Source organism: Pristiophorus japonicus, chromosome 6, assembly GCF_044704955.1.
Source record: "Pristiophorus japonicus isolate sPriJap1 chromosome 6, sPriJap1.hap1, whole genome shotgun sequence".
Classification (NCBI taxonomy): Eukaryota; Metazoa; Chordata; class Chondrichthyes; family Pristiophoridae; genus Pristiophorus; species Pristiophorus japonicus.
In genome coordinates, this window is record NC_091982.1 from 178,316,331 (window position 1) to 178,335,099 (window position 18,769).

Sequence of the window (18,769 nt, forward strand, 5' to 3'; positions counted from 1 at the left end):
CTATGTTTTCTTTTCCTTTCCAATTTTCTCTCACACCCTCTCTCCTCTCCTGAAGGCATTGCCGTCTTGCTGGGTTATGGTTCTATCAGTGCTCTGTAGTACCTCAGTCTAGCAGCCATCATTCATGAATGACAGTGAGTGCCGGCAGCCTATTTACATGCCAACCATTTGTTTTTATTCGTTCATGGGATGTGGGCATCGCTGGTAAGGTCAGCATTATTGCCCATTATTTGCCTTTGGGGAGATGATGGTGCACTGTTGCAGTCCGTGTGGTGAAGGTACTCACACAGTGCTGTTATGGAGGGAGTTCCAGGATTTTGACCCAGCAAATATGAAGGAATGGCGATATACTTCCAAGTCAGGATGGTGTGTGACTTGGAGGGGAACGTGCAGGTGATGGTGTTCCCATCCGCCTGCTGCCCTTGTCCTTCTAGGTGGTAGAGGTCACAGGTTTGGGAGGTGTTGCCGAAGAAACCTTGGCAAATTGCTTCAGTGTATCTTGTAGATGGTACACACTGCAGCCACGGTACGCGGTGATGGAGCGAGTGAATGTTTAAGGTGATGGATGGGGTGTCAATCAAGCGGGCTGCTTTGTCCTGGATGGTGTCGAGCTTCAGTTAAACTTAAATTTAATGTGATTATTAAACATTGTGAAGGTGGTCTATCATTTAGGTCATTTTTGTCTCTGCGCAAGGCTTCAATCTTTGATTTGTTGCAATTTTATTCAGATCTATTTTTTAAAAATCGGTTGATTTATTCAAACCTGATTGTGTTGTCAAATTCATTACTACATGTTCCAGGAACAGCATTTCCTGATGAAAAAAGTAATTAAAAATAAATAATTAAATGGGGAGAACTTAAAGGGGGTAATTAAATTGCTATGGTAAAAGTTCAATTCAGCTACGAATTTAGTGATTAGTTTTACTATTGTAGATTGATACTTCATAAAAATTATACTTTTTCATTCGTGACTATATAAGTAATCAAGTGTCAGTGTATTTTTAACATTCACTTTTGGTTTGTGATTTGTTGTTTCAATCAACTTCTCCTCGCTTTATTCTCTCTTCCACCCTACAAAGGGAATTTCTCAGTTTGCAATTCTGAGGAAAGATCTTAAACACATGTTATGTAGCATTTTCTGTGTTTTATACAGCAACGTGAGCAGGCACATCCAACTAGAGTGCTCACTCTCACCACTGCTGAATGGGAACATGCAGAGTTCTAGCTATCGGTACTGAAAACCACACATAGACTACTGTTAGTCAGCCTGTAATTGTCGATGTAATTTCTGATGCTGGAACAAAGCTGCTAGAATAGGCAGTAGAAAAGAACTGACAAATAGTCAACTGTTTCCTATCACTGGAAATTGAGACAACCGAACAGTGGGCTGCCTGAATTTCTTTTTATAGTTTGAAACCTAAAAGTTGGGTGTGCACCAGTGCTAATAATATGAGATCACCTCTTTTGAGCACATCAAGTTGATGAAATTTTTTTAATATTACATATGTGGTGCTGATGCAGTGCAAAAGATCACACTGCACTGGTGCCAGACATGCAGTGTAATTATTTCTTACTTGCCCTAGAATGTGCTGCCACTTCTACAACACTGCTTGCTACACTGACAAACTCAATGACACAAATCACATTCACCTGGAAGTTTTTCCCTCCCATTTTATGCTTCTTTCCAATTTAAAAATGGCAAATTTCTATAAAAAAGAGCAGCTTTATTCATTGTAATAGATTTGGGATCTTTCTCAGTTTTTCTAATAATGAATTGGACATTGTGACTCAGTCACAGTAAGAGAAGCAGATGTAATCATTTTCATATCTATTTTTTCTTTTAATGTCATTCCAAGAGATATAGATAGATTTTCATTCCATGTTATAGTGTCACAACGACAGCACTTGAATTTCAGGACTTGCTATTAGGAAAACTATAAACGCAATGAGTAGAAGTCTCTTTTACAGAACATCCGAACTTTATATAAGTTTTGAAAATTAGGCCCAAAGCTTTTGGACATTTGCACCTCAATTATATTTTTTAAATTAAGATGTTATGAAAAATGCAATTACAGTGCTGATTATAACAACTTTATTTCACAATATTTCACAACTTTAATGAGAGTACTTGACTTAACCCTTTCCTCCAAAAATGGATTATAAAATATAAAGAAATGTACAGATATAATCTGATAAAATGATTAATTGTCTATCAATATTTTAAAAATCTTAGGTCTGTGTGAACTTCTTATCTACAAAACCGTAGCCATGTTTTTGTCACACGTTTATATCAACTATTTCCATTAGAACTTCCTATGTGACACGGGAGACTCTAACTAACTATATTTATAATGAAACGGCCAACATAAACTTGCCACACTGTAATTACAGTGCAGCAAGAAAGGGTTAATTAATAACCTTGTAGTAAAGGGGCCTTTAGGGAAGAGTGACCAAAATATGATAGAATTTTATATTGAGTTTGAAAGTGATTTAGTTAAATCCGAAACCAGGGTCTTAAATCTGAACAAAACAAACTGCGTAGGTATGCGGGGCGAGTTGGCTAAGGTAGATTGGGAAACTACATTAAAAGGTAAGATGATAGACAAGCAATGGCTAGCATTTAAAGAATGAATACATCATTTACAACAAACATACATTCCTTTAAGGCACAATAACCCCATGGGAAAAGTGGTCCAACTGTGGCTAGCAAGAGAAGTTAAAGACAGTATTAGATCAAAGGAGGAGGCTTATAATGTTGCCAATAAGAGCAGTAAGCCTGAGGATTGGGAGGATTTTAGAATTCAGCAAAGGAGGACCAAGAAATTGATAAAGAAAGGGAAAATAGAATATGAGAGTAAACTAGCAAGTGACATAAAAACAGATGGTAAAAGCTGCTATAGGTATGTAAAAAGGAAAAGATGAACGAAAGTAAATGTGGGTCCTTTACAGGCTGAGACAAGAGAAATTATAATGGTGAATAAGGAAATGGCAGAGAAATTAAACAAATACTGTGTCTGTCTTCACAGAAGAAGACACAAAAAACTTCCCAGAAATAGTGGAGAACCAAGGGTCTAGCGAGAATGAGGAACTGAAAGAAATTAGTATTCGTAAAAAATGAGTACTGGAGACATTAATGGGACTGAAAGCCAATCAATCCTCTGGACCTGATGGCCTACATCCTAGGGTTTTGAAAGAGGTGGTTATAGAGATAGTGGATGCACTGGTTGTCATCTTCCAAAATTCCATAGATTCTAGAACAGTTCCCACAGATTGGAAGGTAGCAAATGTAACCCTGCTATTTAAGAAAGGAGGGGGGAGAGAACGGAAAACTATAGACCAGTTAGCCTGACATTAGTCGTAGGGAAAATACTAGAATCAATTATTAAGGATGCAGTAACAGGACACTTAGAAAACAATAATAGGATTGGGCAGAGTCAACATGGATTTATTAAAGGAAAATCATGTTTGACAAATCTGTTAGAGTTTTTTGAGGTTGTAACTAATAGAATAGATAAGGGGGAACCAGTGGATGTGGTGTATTTTGAATTTCAGAAGGCATTCGATAAGGTACCACAAAAGATGTTATTAAACAAAATTAGGGTTCATGGGATTTGGGGTAATATACTAGCATCGATTGAAGATTGGTTTACAGACAGAAAGCAGAGAGTAGGAATAAACAGGGCATTTTAGGGTTGGCAGGCTGTAACTAGTGGGGTGCGGCAAGGATCGGTGCTTGGGCCCCAGCTATTCACAATATATATCTCAATGGTTTGGATGAGGGGACCATATGTAATATATCTAAGTTTGCTGATGAAAAAAAGCTAGGTGGGAATGTAAGTTGTGAGGAGGATGCAAAGAGGCTTCAATGGGATATAGACAGGCTAAGTGAATGGGCAAGAACATGGCAAATGGAATATAATGTGGAGAAATCTGAAGTTATCCACTTTGGTAGGAAAAATAGAAAAGCAGAGTATTTTTCAAATGTGAGAGATTGGGAAATGTTGGTGTTCAGAGGGACCTGGATGTCCTTGTACACAAATCAGTGAAAGTTAACATGCAGGTACACAAGCAATTAAGAAAGCAAATAGTATGTTGGCCTTTATTCCAAGAGAATTTGAGTATAAAAGTAAAGACATCTTATTGCAATTATATAGGGCCCTGGTGAGACCACACCTGGAGTATTGTATGCAGTTTTGGTCTCCTTACCTAAGGAAGGATATAGTTGCCATAGAGGGAGTGCAACAAAGGTTCACCAGACTGATTCCTAGGATGGGGAGATTTTCCTACGAGAAGAGATTGAGTAGACTAGTTCTATATTCTCTAGCGTTTAGAAGAATGAGAGGTGATGTTGAAACATACAAAATTCTTACAGTACTTGACAGGGTAGATGCAGGGAGGATGCTTCCTCTGGCTGGGGTGTATAGAAGCGGGGGTCACAGTCTCAGAATAAGGGGTCGGCCATTTAGGACTGAAAGGAGGAGTAACTTCTTCACTTGGAGGGTGGTGAATCTTTGGAATTCTCTACCCCAGAGGGCTGTTGAGGCTCAGGGCTAGAACCTCCACTTTTGTGCTTATTGCCCAAAAATGCAATAAGCACAAAAGTGGAGGTTCTAGCCCTGAGCCTCAACAGCCCTCTGGGGTAGAGAATTCTAGTTATTTCCGGCGTGGGCACTCAGATCACCGGCTTCTCGCCCATTCTCAAAACACCTAGTTTACATTTTTGAAAATGGACGTTACCACAAGTGATATCAAATGGGCGGTAGAGGTCAATTTTTTTCAACTTCTGCCGTAAAGTGTGGTCGTCCTTAGCAATGGCATGGCAACGTTCAATTCCCGCGATTCAGGAGGTCAAGGTTCATCATGACATGCGGAGAAGAGGAGACACAGAGAGAGGGAGCTGAGAGGCACTGAAAGCATGTGTGGCTGTGGTGTGTGCTTGTCTGGCTGTTGTGGGAGGCACGAGGGAGATTCACCAGTAGCAAAAAGCCTACTAAGCACCAAGAACATAGTTGGCACCGAGTCTTTGTACAACAAATAAGAAATAACATGGAAGGGATAGAGGAGGCCCTGGAGCTGGTAGCAGAGGGCTCCCAGTGGTCCCAGGATGCCCCACCGCACCCCAAGGTGCCGCACCCCCATTGTCAACCATACATGAGAGCCAACAGCAACATCTTGCTTATGGCTCGGAGCACATTCCCACCTTGGGACCGTCCTCTCTCATATCCATCCAAGCAGCGCTTGGGCTCTCACCACGCCCCCGCCCGCCCCCCCCCCCGCCAATGAAGCATCGCCTGAGGACCTCCTCGGCCAGACAGTTTGGAGTCAGAAGGGGAAGGGGTAGAGATGGGGAGGAGAAGAGGAGGGATGGGGCAAGGGTTGGTTTGTACAGAAATACTGATGATTTCAGAATAATGTTCGGTTTAAAAGTTTTTTATTTAAAAAAACGTTGTAGCACATTGGCTCAGATAGCTGCACCATTACACGCTGGTGATTCCTTGACATCAAAGGGTATAATCACACTTAACTTCAATCAACTTAAACTTTAACTGTCACCAAGGTGATGGCCACCATTGATATATGACCTGCACACTCAGCAGTGTGTCAGCCTTGTAAATAACACCAACGTTCTTTCAGGCAAAGCGATCATTCATGACCTCCTGACGTAAGAGTCTTGCAGCTATCATGCCACCACGGGCCCTTTCATGCAGCCTACAGGGGGGCAGGGGCATGGCTTCAGCATCAGTCTGATTGTCTGGGACGATGTCAGCGTCCGCCTCCTCGTCCTCCTCTTCCTCTCTCTGATGAGGTGGACTATCAGACTCTTCAAATAATTCTTGTCCCTCCTGATAGCCAAGTTGTGTAGCATGGAGCACACCACCACGAATTGAGCTACCTGCTCAGGGTGGTATTGGAGCTCGCCTCCTGAGTGGTCCAGGCATCTAAAGCACTGCTTCAGCACGGGGACAAGTTTGACTGTGGCAACGACAGAAGAATCTCCCTACAATCAGCCACTGGGAAAGTCGTCACTAGAGTCTTCCTCAACCGTCTTCTTCCCGTGGCCGAGAAACTCCTCCCGGAGTCACAGTGCAGATTTCGTCCACTACGGGGCACAACGGACATGATTTTTGCAGCTCGTCAGCTATAGGAAAAATGTAGGGAACAGCGCCAGCCCATATACATGGCCTTCTTCGACCTTACAAAGGCCTTTGACACTGTCAACCGTGAGAGTCTATGGAGCATTCTCCTCCGTTTCGGATGCCCACAAAACTTCGTCACCATCCTCCGCCTGCTCCATGACGACATGCAGGCCGTGATCCTTACCAACAGATCCATTACAGAGCCAATCCACATCCGGACCAGGGTCAAACAGGGCTGCATCATCGCCCAACCCTCTTCTCAATCTTTCTCGCTGCCATGCTCCACCTCACAGTCAACAAGCTCCCCGCTGGAGTCAAACTGAACTACAGAATCAGTGGGAACCTGTTCAACCTGCGAAGTCTCCTGGCCAGGTCCAAGACCATCCCAACCTTTGTCATCAAGCTACAGTACGTGGACGAAGCCTATGTCTGCGCACATTCTGAGGCTGAACTCCAGGAACTAGTCGATGTATTTACTGAGACGTACGAAAGCATGGGCCTTACGCTAAACATCCATAAGACAAAGGTCCTCCACCAGCCTGTCCTCGCCGCACAGCATTGCCCCCCAGTCATCAAGATCCATGGTGCGGTCCTGGACATCGTGGACCACTTCCCATATCTCGGAAGCCTCCCATCAACAAGAGCAGGCATCGACGATGAGATCCAACACCGCCTCCAGTGCGCCAGTGCAGCCTTCGGCCACCTGAGGAAAAGACTGTTTGAAGACCAGGCCCTCAAAACTGCCACCAAGCTCATGGTCTACAGGGCTGTAGTAATACTGGTCCTCCTTTATGGCTCAGAGACATGGACCATGTACAGTAGACACCTCAAGTCGCTGGAAAAATATCACTAACAATGTCTCCGCAAGATCCTACAAATCCCCTGGGAGGACAGACATCAGCGTCCTCGTCCAAGCTAACATCTCCAGCATTGAAGCACCGACCACACTCGATCAGCTCATCTGGGCAGGCCACATAATTCGCATGCCAGACACGAGACTCCCAAAGCAAGTGCTCTACTCAGAGCTCCTTCATGACAAACAAGCCAAAGGTGGGCAGCGGAAACGTTACATGGACACCCTCAAAGCCTCCCTGATAAAGTGCGACATCCCCACTGACACCTGGGAGATCCTGGCCAAAGACCGCCCTAAGTGGAGGAAGTGCATCCGAGAGGGCGCTGAGCACCTCGAGTCTCAACGCCGAGAGCATGCAGAAATCAAGTGCAGGCAGCGGAAAGAGCGTGCAGCAAACCAGTCCCACCCACCCCTTCCTTCAATGACTATCTGTCCCACCTGTGACAAAGTCTGTGGCTCTCGTATTGGACTGTTCAGCCACAAAGAACTCACTTCAGGAGTGGAAGCAAGTCTTCCTCGATTCCGAGGGACTGCCTATGATGATGATCAGCATTCCAATGGTTTTCTCCACGATATTGTGAGTTGCTCAGTGACTCTCGTTGTACCGCCTCTCAGCCTCAGTGTGGGTGTCACGCAGGGGAGTCATCAGCCAGATAGCGAGGCTATATTCTTTGTCCCCAAGCACCAGCATTGACCTTGTGGCTCACTGTTAAACAAGTCAGATACAGTGCTCTCACGCAGGATGTGAGCATCATGGATGTTGCCCAGAAATTGAGCATTCACTGCCAGTATAATTTGCTGGTGGTCGACAACCAGTTGGACATTTAGGGAGTGGAATCCCTTGTGTTTCCTGAAAACCTCTGCATCCTGAAAAGTTGCCCGCATCGTGATGTGCATACAGTCTATTGCTCCCTGCACCTTGGGGAAGTTTGCAATTCTGGAGAATCCTAGAGCCCTCTCACTCTGTGCCTCCTTGGTCATAGGGAAGCTGATCAAGCCCCTCCTGCGTGCGTACAGGGCTTCAGTGACCTGTCTAACGCAGTGATGTGTCGCATGCTGAGAAAGTCCGTAAATGTCGCCAGCTGTGGCCTGAAAAGAACCCGAGGCATAGAACTACAGTGCCGTGGTGACTTTGACCTCGACCGACAGTGCAGTTCTGATGGTGCTGGCAGGCTGCAGATCTGTCCTTATCAGCTGGCATATCTCAGTGATAACCTTTTTGTGGAAGCGCAGTCTCCGAAGGCAGGTGGTGTCGGGCAAGTCGAGGTAAGAATGCTTCTCCTTGTACTTGTAGAGGGTGTAACGTCTGGTCCTCCTCACCTATCTGTCACTTTGTACATTGGGCACATAATGCAGTGGAGCATTCCTTCGGCGATGTCGAGTCTGCTGCACGTATTTGGTCACCAAGAGAGGGTGAGAAAGGACAGGCCCCATTGTACTAGCTCTCTGTTTTCCACCGATTGCTAACAAACAAGGAATGTCCCGACGAACACAGCTCTTACATAGAAACATAGAAAATAGGTGCAGGAGTATCACCATTCAATAAGATCATGGCTGAATATTCCCTCAGTACCCCTTTCCTGATTTCTCTCCATACCCCTTGATCCCTTTAGCCATAAGGGCCATATCTAACTCCCTCTTGAATATATCCAATGAACTGGCATCAACAACTCTCTGCGGCAGGGAATTTCACAGGTTAACAACTCTCTAAGTGAAGAAGTTTCTCCTCATCTCAGTCCTAAATGACCTACCCCTTATCCTAAGACTATGTCCCCTAGTTCTGGACTTTCCCAACATCGGGAACATTCTTCCTGCATCTAACCTTTCCAATCTCGTCAGAATTTTATGTTTCTATGAGATCCCCTCTCATCCTTCTAAACTCCAGTGAATAAAGGTCCAGTTGATCCAGTCTCTCCTCATATGACAGTCCAGCCATCCCTGGAATTAGTCTGGTGAACCTTCGCTGCACTCCCTCAATAGCAAGAACGTCGTTCCTCAGATTAGGAGACCAAAACTGAACACAATATTCCAGGTGAGGCCTCACTAAGGCCTTGTACAACTGCAGTAAGACCTCCATGCTCCTATACTCAAATCCTCCAGCTATGAAGGCCAACATACCATTTGCCTTCTTCACTGCCTGTTGTACCTGCATGCCAACCTTCAATGACTGAAGAACCATGACACCCAGGTCTCGTTGCACCTCCCCTTTTCCTAATCTGCCGCCATTCAGATAATATTCTGCCTTGGTGTTTTTGCCCCCAAAATGGATAACCTCACATTTATCCACATTATACTGCATCTGCCATGCATTTGCCCACTCACCTAACCTGTCCAAGTCACCCTGCAGTCTCTTAGTGTCCCCCTCACAGCTCACACCGCCACCCAGTTTAGTGTCATCTGCAAACTTGGAGATATCTCACTCAATTCCTTCACCCAAATCGTTAATGTATATTGTAAAGAGCTGGGTCCTAGCACTGAGCCCTGCAGCACTCCACTAGTCATTGCCTGCCATTCTGAAAAGGACCCGTTTATCCCGACTCTCTGCTTCCTGTCTGCCAACCAGTTCTCAATCCATTTCAGTACATTACCCCCAATACCATGCTCTTTGACTTTGCACACCAATCTCTTGTGCGGGACCTTGTCAAAAGCCTTCTGAAAGTCCAAATACACCACATCCACTGGTTCTCCCTTGTCCACTCTGCTAGTTACATCCTCAAAAAATTCCAGAAGATTCGTCAAAGCATGATTTCTCTTTCATAAATCCATGCTGATTTGGACCGATTCTGTCACTGCTTTCCAAATGCCCTGCTATTTCATCCTTAATGATTGATTCCAATATTTTCCCCACTACTGATGTTAGGCTAACCGGTCTATAATTACCCATTTTCTCTCTCCCTCTTTTTTTAAAAAGTGGTGTTACATTAGCTACCCTCCAGTCCATAGGAACTGATCCAGAGTCGATAGATTGTTGGAAAATGATCACCAATGCATCCACTATTTCGAGGGCCACTTCCTTAAGTACTCTGGGATGCAGACCATCAGGCCCCAGGGATTTATCAGCCTTCAATCCCATCAATTTCCCTAACACAATTTCCCGCCTAATAAGGATATCCTTCAGTTCCTCCTTCTCACTAGATTCCCTGTCCCCTAATACATTCGGAAGATTATTTGTGTCTTCCTTCTTGAAGACAGAACTGAAGTATTTGTTCAATTGGTCTGCCATTTCTTTGTTCCCCATTATAAATTCACCTGAATCCGATTGCAAGAGACCTACATTTGTCTTTACTAATCTTTTTCTCTTCACATATGTATAGAAGCTTTTGCAGTCAGTTTTTATGTTCCCTGCAAGCTTCCTCTCCTACTCTATTTTCCCCCTCTTAATTAAACCCTTAGTCCTCCTCTGTTGAATTCTAAATTTCCCCTAGTCCTCAGGTTTGTTACTTTTTCTAGCCAATTTATATGCCTCTTCCTTGGTTTTAACACTATCCTTAATTTCCCTTGGTAGACACGGTTGAGCCACCTTCCCCTTTTTATTTTTACTCCAGACAGGGATGTACAATTGCTGAAATTCATCCATGTGATCTTTAAATGTTTGCCATTGCCTATCCACCGTCAACCCTTTACCTTTGCCAGTCTATTCTAGCCAATTCACGTCTCATACCATCGAAGTTACTTTTCCTTAAATTCAGGACCCTAGTTTCCGAATTAACTGTGTCAAATCCAGTGTGGTCAAGATGTTTTTAGAGATGTTCACATCAACTCCAATGACCTGCAGAGTACATCCGAACTCCGCCGAGGTTGAAGCACAGCAGCCTTTTAAAGGACACCACATGTGATCTACAACATGGCGTCCATAATGCTGCGATTCGATCCGGTTCGTTCCACTTTTTGTGGGCGGTTTTTTAAGCGAGCGATATTGTGGCCGATATATGTGCGAGGTGATTAAATTGACGATGCGCGATCTCCATGGCTGCTAGTTTGGGTAAATATGGTCTTTACGACAAAAAACAGTGGCAGGCGTTAATATTGAATCTTGGTGTTAATTCTGTGCGGAAAGTAACACTGGGCGATGTTGTGGGCGTTGAATTCGCACATTCTTCTAATTCTGCCCAAAAATAGTGGGCGGGCGGTAATATTTTTTCTCGCCATTAAGCACATGGGGAAAGTAACGCTCGGCGATAAGTTTCCGAAAAATGACCGCCAGTTTCCATTTTGTGCCAAAATGGGTGATATATGGGCATTATGTCATTTCAGCGGTAAAATGGGCGTTAAGTGGGTGTTAAGCATACCAAAAAAGTGGAGGTTCTAGCCCTCAGTCTTTGAGTATATTCAAGATGAAGCTCGATAGATTTTTGAATATTAAGGGAATCAAGGGCTTTGGGGCAAGTGCAGGAAAGTATAGTTGAGGTAGAAGATCATATTGAATGGCGGAGCAGGCTCGAGGGGCTTACTCCTGCTCCTAATTCTTATGTTCTTATTACACCCTTCTGCCAGTGGTGGCTTTGCAGTGCCTCTGTTTTGTCTCTCCCAGCACCTCAGTCTGCACTGCAGAGAAATGCCTATGCTCCAACTAACTCTACTTCTCTGCTCCAAATTGCTGTAAGTTTTGGTATTTAAATAATAACATAGGAATATGAACAGAATGGGTGGAAACTGGCTGAAAAAGATATATTTTTCTGAGTTGAATGTTTTTTCCTGTGAAATTGCTGTAACAATGTATGTGGAAATGACAAAATACAAATGTAATTTTCAAAATTGTTTTGCGAAACTTCTACTCAATGGGTATTTTCTCAATCCTGTCTTGGTATAAACTTAAAAATCCCAAGCCCTAATGATCCTGCATAATCAAGTACCACAGCCATAACTTAAATGCGCTTGTAGTATAATGAATACTGTATTAACTATGTACAGGTACTATAAAGTGGTATAAAATACGTGTGCATATATTATTTACAGCAGCAACAACGCAGCTCACCTCGGAATGCTAGTCAAATATGTTACAACATTCAGAAAATCTTCATCAGAAAGGTCCCCAAAGGCAGTGTGTTCTGGAAAAGTGATGATTGGTGCACCATCCCTGCTTCGTCCCCCTGTTAAAAATATTTGAGTTATAAAGTAATTGACTGAAAAAAAATCTGCAATGATTTACAGTAACAACATTTAAAAATAGTACAAAGTAAAAGCAATTGTAAACACGCTCCCTCTGACTCCCTGGTAAATGCATAACATAGTACTGAACCATATAGATCAGGATGAAAAACAAAATACTGCAGATGCTGGAAATCTGAAATAACATCTGCCTGACCTGCTGAGTATTTTCAGCATTTTCTGTTTTTATTTTAGATTTCCAGTATCCATAGTATTTTCCTTCAGATCAGCAGCATACAAGTTTCAGTCTATAGTTTGGATCACATTAGCTACTCTCAGCAGGAACCTAATTGGATCACTACTATTGGCCTCAACATTCGTGGGCTACAAGTGAGAAAATTAGCCAGGGTTCCTGCTCAGATGACTATCTTGTGGTCCCTACTGGAAATGCATGAATTGATTCAGCTATGATATTCCCATGGTTGAACATCCTGCCACCACTCACTTTCTCGGCTTACTCGTGAAGAATGTCAAGTGGATGAGATACCAGATGGCAGCTGACAACCATAAAACAGTAACTAATGTGAGCCTTCAGCACAGGCAGGCAGCACAATAGAACAATTGAAGTCTACAGCATAGAAGGAGACCATTCAGCCTATAATATCTGTGCCAAAAATTGGGGACGAAGTACTTTAACGACATGCTAAAAATTGAAAATCTTACATCATTGACCCTAATTTCGCGATCGGAGGCGTAACTCTGGAGTACTTACCTCCGAACTTACCTCCTGGCTCCACAGCTATAGAGAGATTGGGTCCTGGGCCTCCAGGCATATGAATCCCAGGGACACAGGCAGTTCAGAAGCATCCCTGGGATCACGCTTGATTTAGCGCTCCAATTCCTTTTGTGGGCGGTAACCCCAATTTATCGCTAGAAGTGAGACTTCTGCGTCTGGCGCAAAGTTTCGCACTTCACACGAGTTACCGTCCCCAAACGGGGCGCTCCTCAATTTCTAGGCCCAACTCTCCTTTGGGGGAATCAGGGACTGGAAAGTTGACCAGTGATGCTCTGGTGAAAAAGGAAGGAAAGAAATCAGATCCTCACACCCCTTCCTCTACCTAGAATTGATCCTTCCATCCCTACAACAGTTACATTTACCTACTCAGTATCTTGTGAAATAAAGTACAAACTTAAATAGTGAATTATCTGAATATGTCACTACATTGGCGACAATTTGTTAAATGAAGGAGGAAGAAAATAAAACAGGAAATATTTTCTACAGAGAAAAGACACACACACATAGGGAAGAACATTAAGTCTATCAGTGCTCACCCTATTCACTAGATGGTGAAACCTCATGGGCCCCTACAACTATAAATGCTAATTCTTCAGAAAGCAAAATAACCAAACTAACAAATTAGTTTATCTCATACCCGCTATGAAATAGTTTAAGTTTCTTCTCTTGAAAGCCTGTCATTCAGGTCTCTAGTCAATCCCAGAATCACTCCAGTGATGTGGTTAATATGGTAAGTAATCTCACATACATCTTGGAGTAGTTATGTGGGAGTTAGCACTTTGGATCAACCTGGAAGTAAATTCAAAAACTCTCATGTCAGGAAAGATTAGTTCAAGATAAGTATGCAGCATAAATCAGTCAGCTCAGGCAGTTCCAGTTCAGCTTGATAAGAGATGAGTATTTCATCATCATCATAGGCAGTCCCTCAAAATCGAGCAAGACTTGCTTCCACTCTAAAAGTGAGTTCTCAGGTGGCTGTACAGTCCAATGTGGGAATTACAGTCTCTGTCACAGCGAGCCCCAGGTGGGTAGAGGAAACATTTCAAGGACGCCCTCAAAGCCTCCTTGATAAAGTGCAACATCCCCACCGGCACCTGGGAATCCCTGACCCAAGACCACCCAAAGTGGAGGAAGAGCATCCGGGAGGGCACTGAGCACCTCGAGTCTCGTCGCTAAGAGCATGCGGAAATCAAACGCAGACAGCGGAAGGAGTGTGTGGCAAACCAGACTCCTCACCCACCCTTTCTTTCAATCACTGTCTGCCCCACCTGTGACAGATGAGTATTTACTAAGGTGTTGAGGCTGCAGGTGACAAAAGCATGGACAGCAGTGCGTAAGGTAAGGATGGAGGCAGGCAGTGTTATAGAGATGGAAATAAGTAGTCTTGATAAAGAATAAAAGATGAGGTTTAGACTCGAGCTCAGAATTAAACAGGATGCCAAGATTGGGCATCATTGGCATTTGTCTGAGTGCGCAGCCTGGGTAGTGGGCACTTAGGTATGGAGTTTTAGGCAAAAGCCCAACAAGGTGTGTTTTGTTTTACTAATACTAAGTTGGAGAAAATTCTTGCTCATCCACGACTTGACTTTGGACAAGAAGTGGGGCTTTTCACCAAAATGATACCGGGGCTAAAAGGGTTAAATTATGTAGACAGGTTGCATAGATTAAACTTGTATTCCCTTGAATATAGATGATTAAGGGGTGAACTATTTGAGGTGTTTTAGATGATCAAAGGTTGTGATAGGTTAGATAGAGGGAAACTATTTCCTCTGATGGGGGAGTTCAGAACAAGGGGCATAATCTTAAAATTAGAGCCAGGCCATTCAAGCATGATGTCAAGAAGCACTTCTTTGCACAAAGGGTAGTGGAAATCTAGAACTCTTTCCCCCAAAAAGCTGTTGAGGCTTGGTAAATTGAAAATTTAAAAAAGTAGTTTGATAGATTTTTTTTTAGGTATTAATGGTTATGGAACCAAGGCGGGTAGATGGAGTTATGATACAGATCAGCTATGATTTAATTGAATGGCGGAACAGGCTCGAGGAGCTTAATGGCCTACTCCTGTTCCTGTGTTCCAGTCAGATAGCATAATGGTGGTTATAGAGTCGAGGGTGGTGGTGGAGAGATAGAACTGGGTGTGATCAGCACACACAATGGCTGGAATTTTACCAGTTCTCAGAAGGCAGGTTTGGAGGTGGGTCCGCTGTCAAAATATAAAAGATTGACAGCGGGTCAACAACTCGCTATCAACCCGCCTCCACATCAGTTTCCCAAGTGTCGGGTCTGTCTGCGCTTTACAGACCCGACACCAAGCGGCGGGGGAGCCAATTGACATTGTTAAGAGCTTGTAAAAAGGTACCTAAACGGCAATTTACCATGTACTGATCATTTTCCAACTTTTTCACGAAGTTCCCCGGCGCTTGCGGATCACATCAGGTAAGTAGGTCAGGTTTTTAATGGTTCTCCATTCCTCTGAATAGTTGACAGCTGCAAAAGTCGTATAAAAGCTACCATTTCACAGGTGTTCACTTTCCAATCTTAGAAGCTGGAGCCATCAGAATTGGAATACACTTTTCAGCTTTATTGAAAGTGTTTTGAGTAAACTCTCTATCCACTATCACCTTCTTGGAGCAAGCTCTCGCACCATTGACAGATTGCGTCTGTCATCTCAACATTAGCTGCCATCTATTCTTTGGTCCTCAGAATCCCACCACGATCAGCCCCAACACCAGCATCACCAGGCACACCAGTATCACCAACATCAACCTTCTCTGCAATCACCTAATGCTGCACAGAACACAGGGCATCAGCACCCGACTACATTGCTGCCTGGGAGGCCAGAGACGGTCTTACCATGGCCAGGTTTACTTCACTTGATGTTGTACACCCTGGCTGCCACATGATGCACCAAGTTGGCACCACCCCACACCAATGCTATAAAGCATCCCTAGAGTGCCCAGCCATTCCTTTCACACTCATCATCATTGCGAGGGGTATCATTATGTCTCACCATACACTACAACTCACTAAGCCACTTCCAAAGGTGCACACAGATCTGTCCAAGAACGCAAAGTGTTGAAAGTCAAGATATCAATGTTTGGCAACACATCGACAGAAACTTTACATGAACATTGACAATACACCCAAGTGCCTACCATTGTGTGTTGTTAATTGGTATGATTGGACAAGGTTGAGGGTGAGTGTGAGGGGTAGCTAGTGAGATGGGGAAGTGACAATGTAGATAGAGAGAGAGGGATGGGTGGAGGTGTAAGGTTAGTTGGTGTGAGTAAGGATGTGCAGGAGTAGGGTAGGGAAGGCAGAGTGATGGGGATGTGATGAGTGCACAGCAGGATGAAGTTAAATGTGGCTTTGCAGTAACTTTTTGTAATCTACTGAGATCATTGAAAGGTTTGCACCACTGCAGCCAGGTCCTCCTGACGACATCCCTGCTTGTGCCCTCCTATGCAATGTGTGTTGGTCTCCTGGGGAGGTCTCTTTCACCCATTGGAAGGTAAGAGAACCTCCAAGTGTGCTGTGACTCCCTCCATAAGCATGCGGAGGGAGTCATGGGAGAGCCTGGTGCAGCTGTGCACCTTTGTACAATGTTTGTCAGTGTATGCAGCACCTCAATGCTGCAGAACATTGACAGCACAACTGTAAAAATCAATGTGGCCATGGTCCCTTTAAGGAAACTGGCTGATGACACATCATCAAATGACGTCATCAAATCTGCTTCCTTTTAATTGGCCGGTAACCTCGCAGGATAGGCTTAACAAGCCCCATCAACGGAAAATAATTGTTCACAGAGCAGGATGGAGCCAGGAGCAGGGTGGCAACCCCACCACCTATCCCAGCCACCCCAGACATGTCCCGGTTGGCAAAATCGCAGCCAATGGCTATGTGTACAAAACACAGATACCGGAGAGGAAGAACTACTGTTCTAATCCACAAAGATGCCCATTTCCTTAAAAATTATTAGGCTTTTATATTTTTACCAATCTTAAGGAGAAATACAGTAAGAAGATGAATAATTTGAGACATGACATGTGGTAAATGTAGCATGCCTGGGAGGAATGGGTGACAATTCTGTACCTATGGTTTCCAAAGCTCTACACCACTGGGGCTTTTCTTGCATCAAGTCTGGGTCTGTTGTAAACTAATTGTTAGAGAGTGATTTCTCTGATTAGTCAACAGCTCCATTATCATTTTATCATGTGACTACCAGGATGATAGAAAGCAAACTAGAATGAAAATTACTCATTTTTTATCTAGCAACTCCTATGTTCCTAGGATACTGACTAATCTACCATAACCTTTATCTTATGGTCAATAAAATAATTTACTCCATCAATTTTACCTCATCAATAACATATTTTACCCTATGTTTCCTCATACAGCAAAACATCTTCCTAACAATTGATATGTAAGCCAATTAAATGCAACAACAAATGGAACTGCTGATCATTAATCAGATTTACAAATCAATATTTGAAAAATTATACAAGGATCCATTTCAGCTGGTGAGAGAATCTTTATAGTTGCTTTAAGAGTTCTGATTAGTACTTACAGAATTAAAATATAGAATATTGATCAAGATATCAAAAGATGACAGAAACATCAGTCAGTTACAATCTGATTTGGTTGAACTTTGTAGCATTTAATCCAAATATTTACTGGTGCAGGTTTTTTCTTCTGCTGGAGGGAACATATGTCTTTAAATATTTAAAACTTAATGTGTTAATCTTTTTTTTCTAAACATAAATATGGTAACAAGGTAACAAGGATAGCACAGTTGAAAAGCAGGTTAACATTGGATAATGATATGACTCCTGGCAATATATGGTTGGGGGAAAAGGATGTATCCATGTTCCTCGGTGATCTCGTAGCTAATATTTACTTTGGCTTTCAAAATCACATTTTTACTATTTCCTGTGCTGTGGAACTTCTGTCGGTGAAAATAAATCTCCCAAAGCTAGGATTCATTTCTAACACACATCCAAATGATTAAACAAATTTATGCAAATGTTATTTGCTATGAAAAAACTGTATGTATAGATGTCACAATAGCTGCTCATTCATTAAGCTACACAATGTAAAAAATTCATCCCAACTTCAGATGCTAATTTCAACCTATTTTGAATCACATGGATTAAAATTAGCTTGATATTAACAGTTTAATTCAAACCTGCTTTGTGATCTCTTTGAAATGTAATACCTGTCTGTAATACATGCAGTAATCTGTTAATACATGCTTTTGTTCACAAAGTGCAGTATATAAATGGTAGGAAGGTCAAATTAATTTTGGATAAACATGAACAAAACTAAACACAATTATTCGTATGAACTGAATGCTATAGCAAGCCACCAATTAGAGGGTTAGACATAATTCCTCTGGTAGGGAAGCAGTCAATGCCAATTTACAGCAGAACCCAGACAACATCAAAGCTTGGCCTGACAATTGCCAAGTAATGTTCATGCTACATAAGTACCAGAAAATGACTGTCTCCAACAAGAAAAAGCCCAACTACCTCCCTCTGACCGTCAACTGTCGGTTACCTTCAACATTTTTGAGCATAGCCATTGACCAGATACTTAACTAGATCAGCCATATCAACACCGTGGTTAAAAAAGCAGGGCATGGGATTAGGTATTCAGTGATGAGTGACTTACGTCTTGATCCCTTATAGCATCTTTACTATCGACAAGGCACACGTCAGGTGTGTGATGGAATACTCACCATTTGCCTGGATGGGTACCGCTGCAATTACACTCAAGAAGCTCGCCATGATCCAGGACAGAGTAGTTCACTTGACAGGTGCCCCTTCCACTGGACTGAACACCTCCACCACAAGTGAACTATGGCTTCAGAAAGTACTATCTACAGGAAGCTCTGCAGCA

At 43.1% G+C, this 18,769-nt stretch overlaps 1 protein-coding gene across 1 annotated transcript in view; it reads right to left on the reverse strand.

Moving 5' to 3' along the window:
- Positions 1–18,769, reverse strand: part of LOC139265891 (guanine nucleotide exchange factor DBS-like) — a 429,407-nt gene that overhangs the window by 287,580 nt on the left and 123,058 nt on the right. Inside the window, exon 3 of the mRNA XM_070883437.1 lies at positions 11,966–12,080. Coding sequence (XP_070739538.1) covers positions 11,966–12,080 — 115 coding nt within the window. The remainder of the gene's footprint in view (positions 1–11,965; positions 12,081–18,769) is intronic.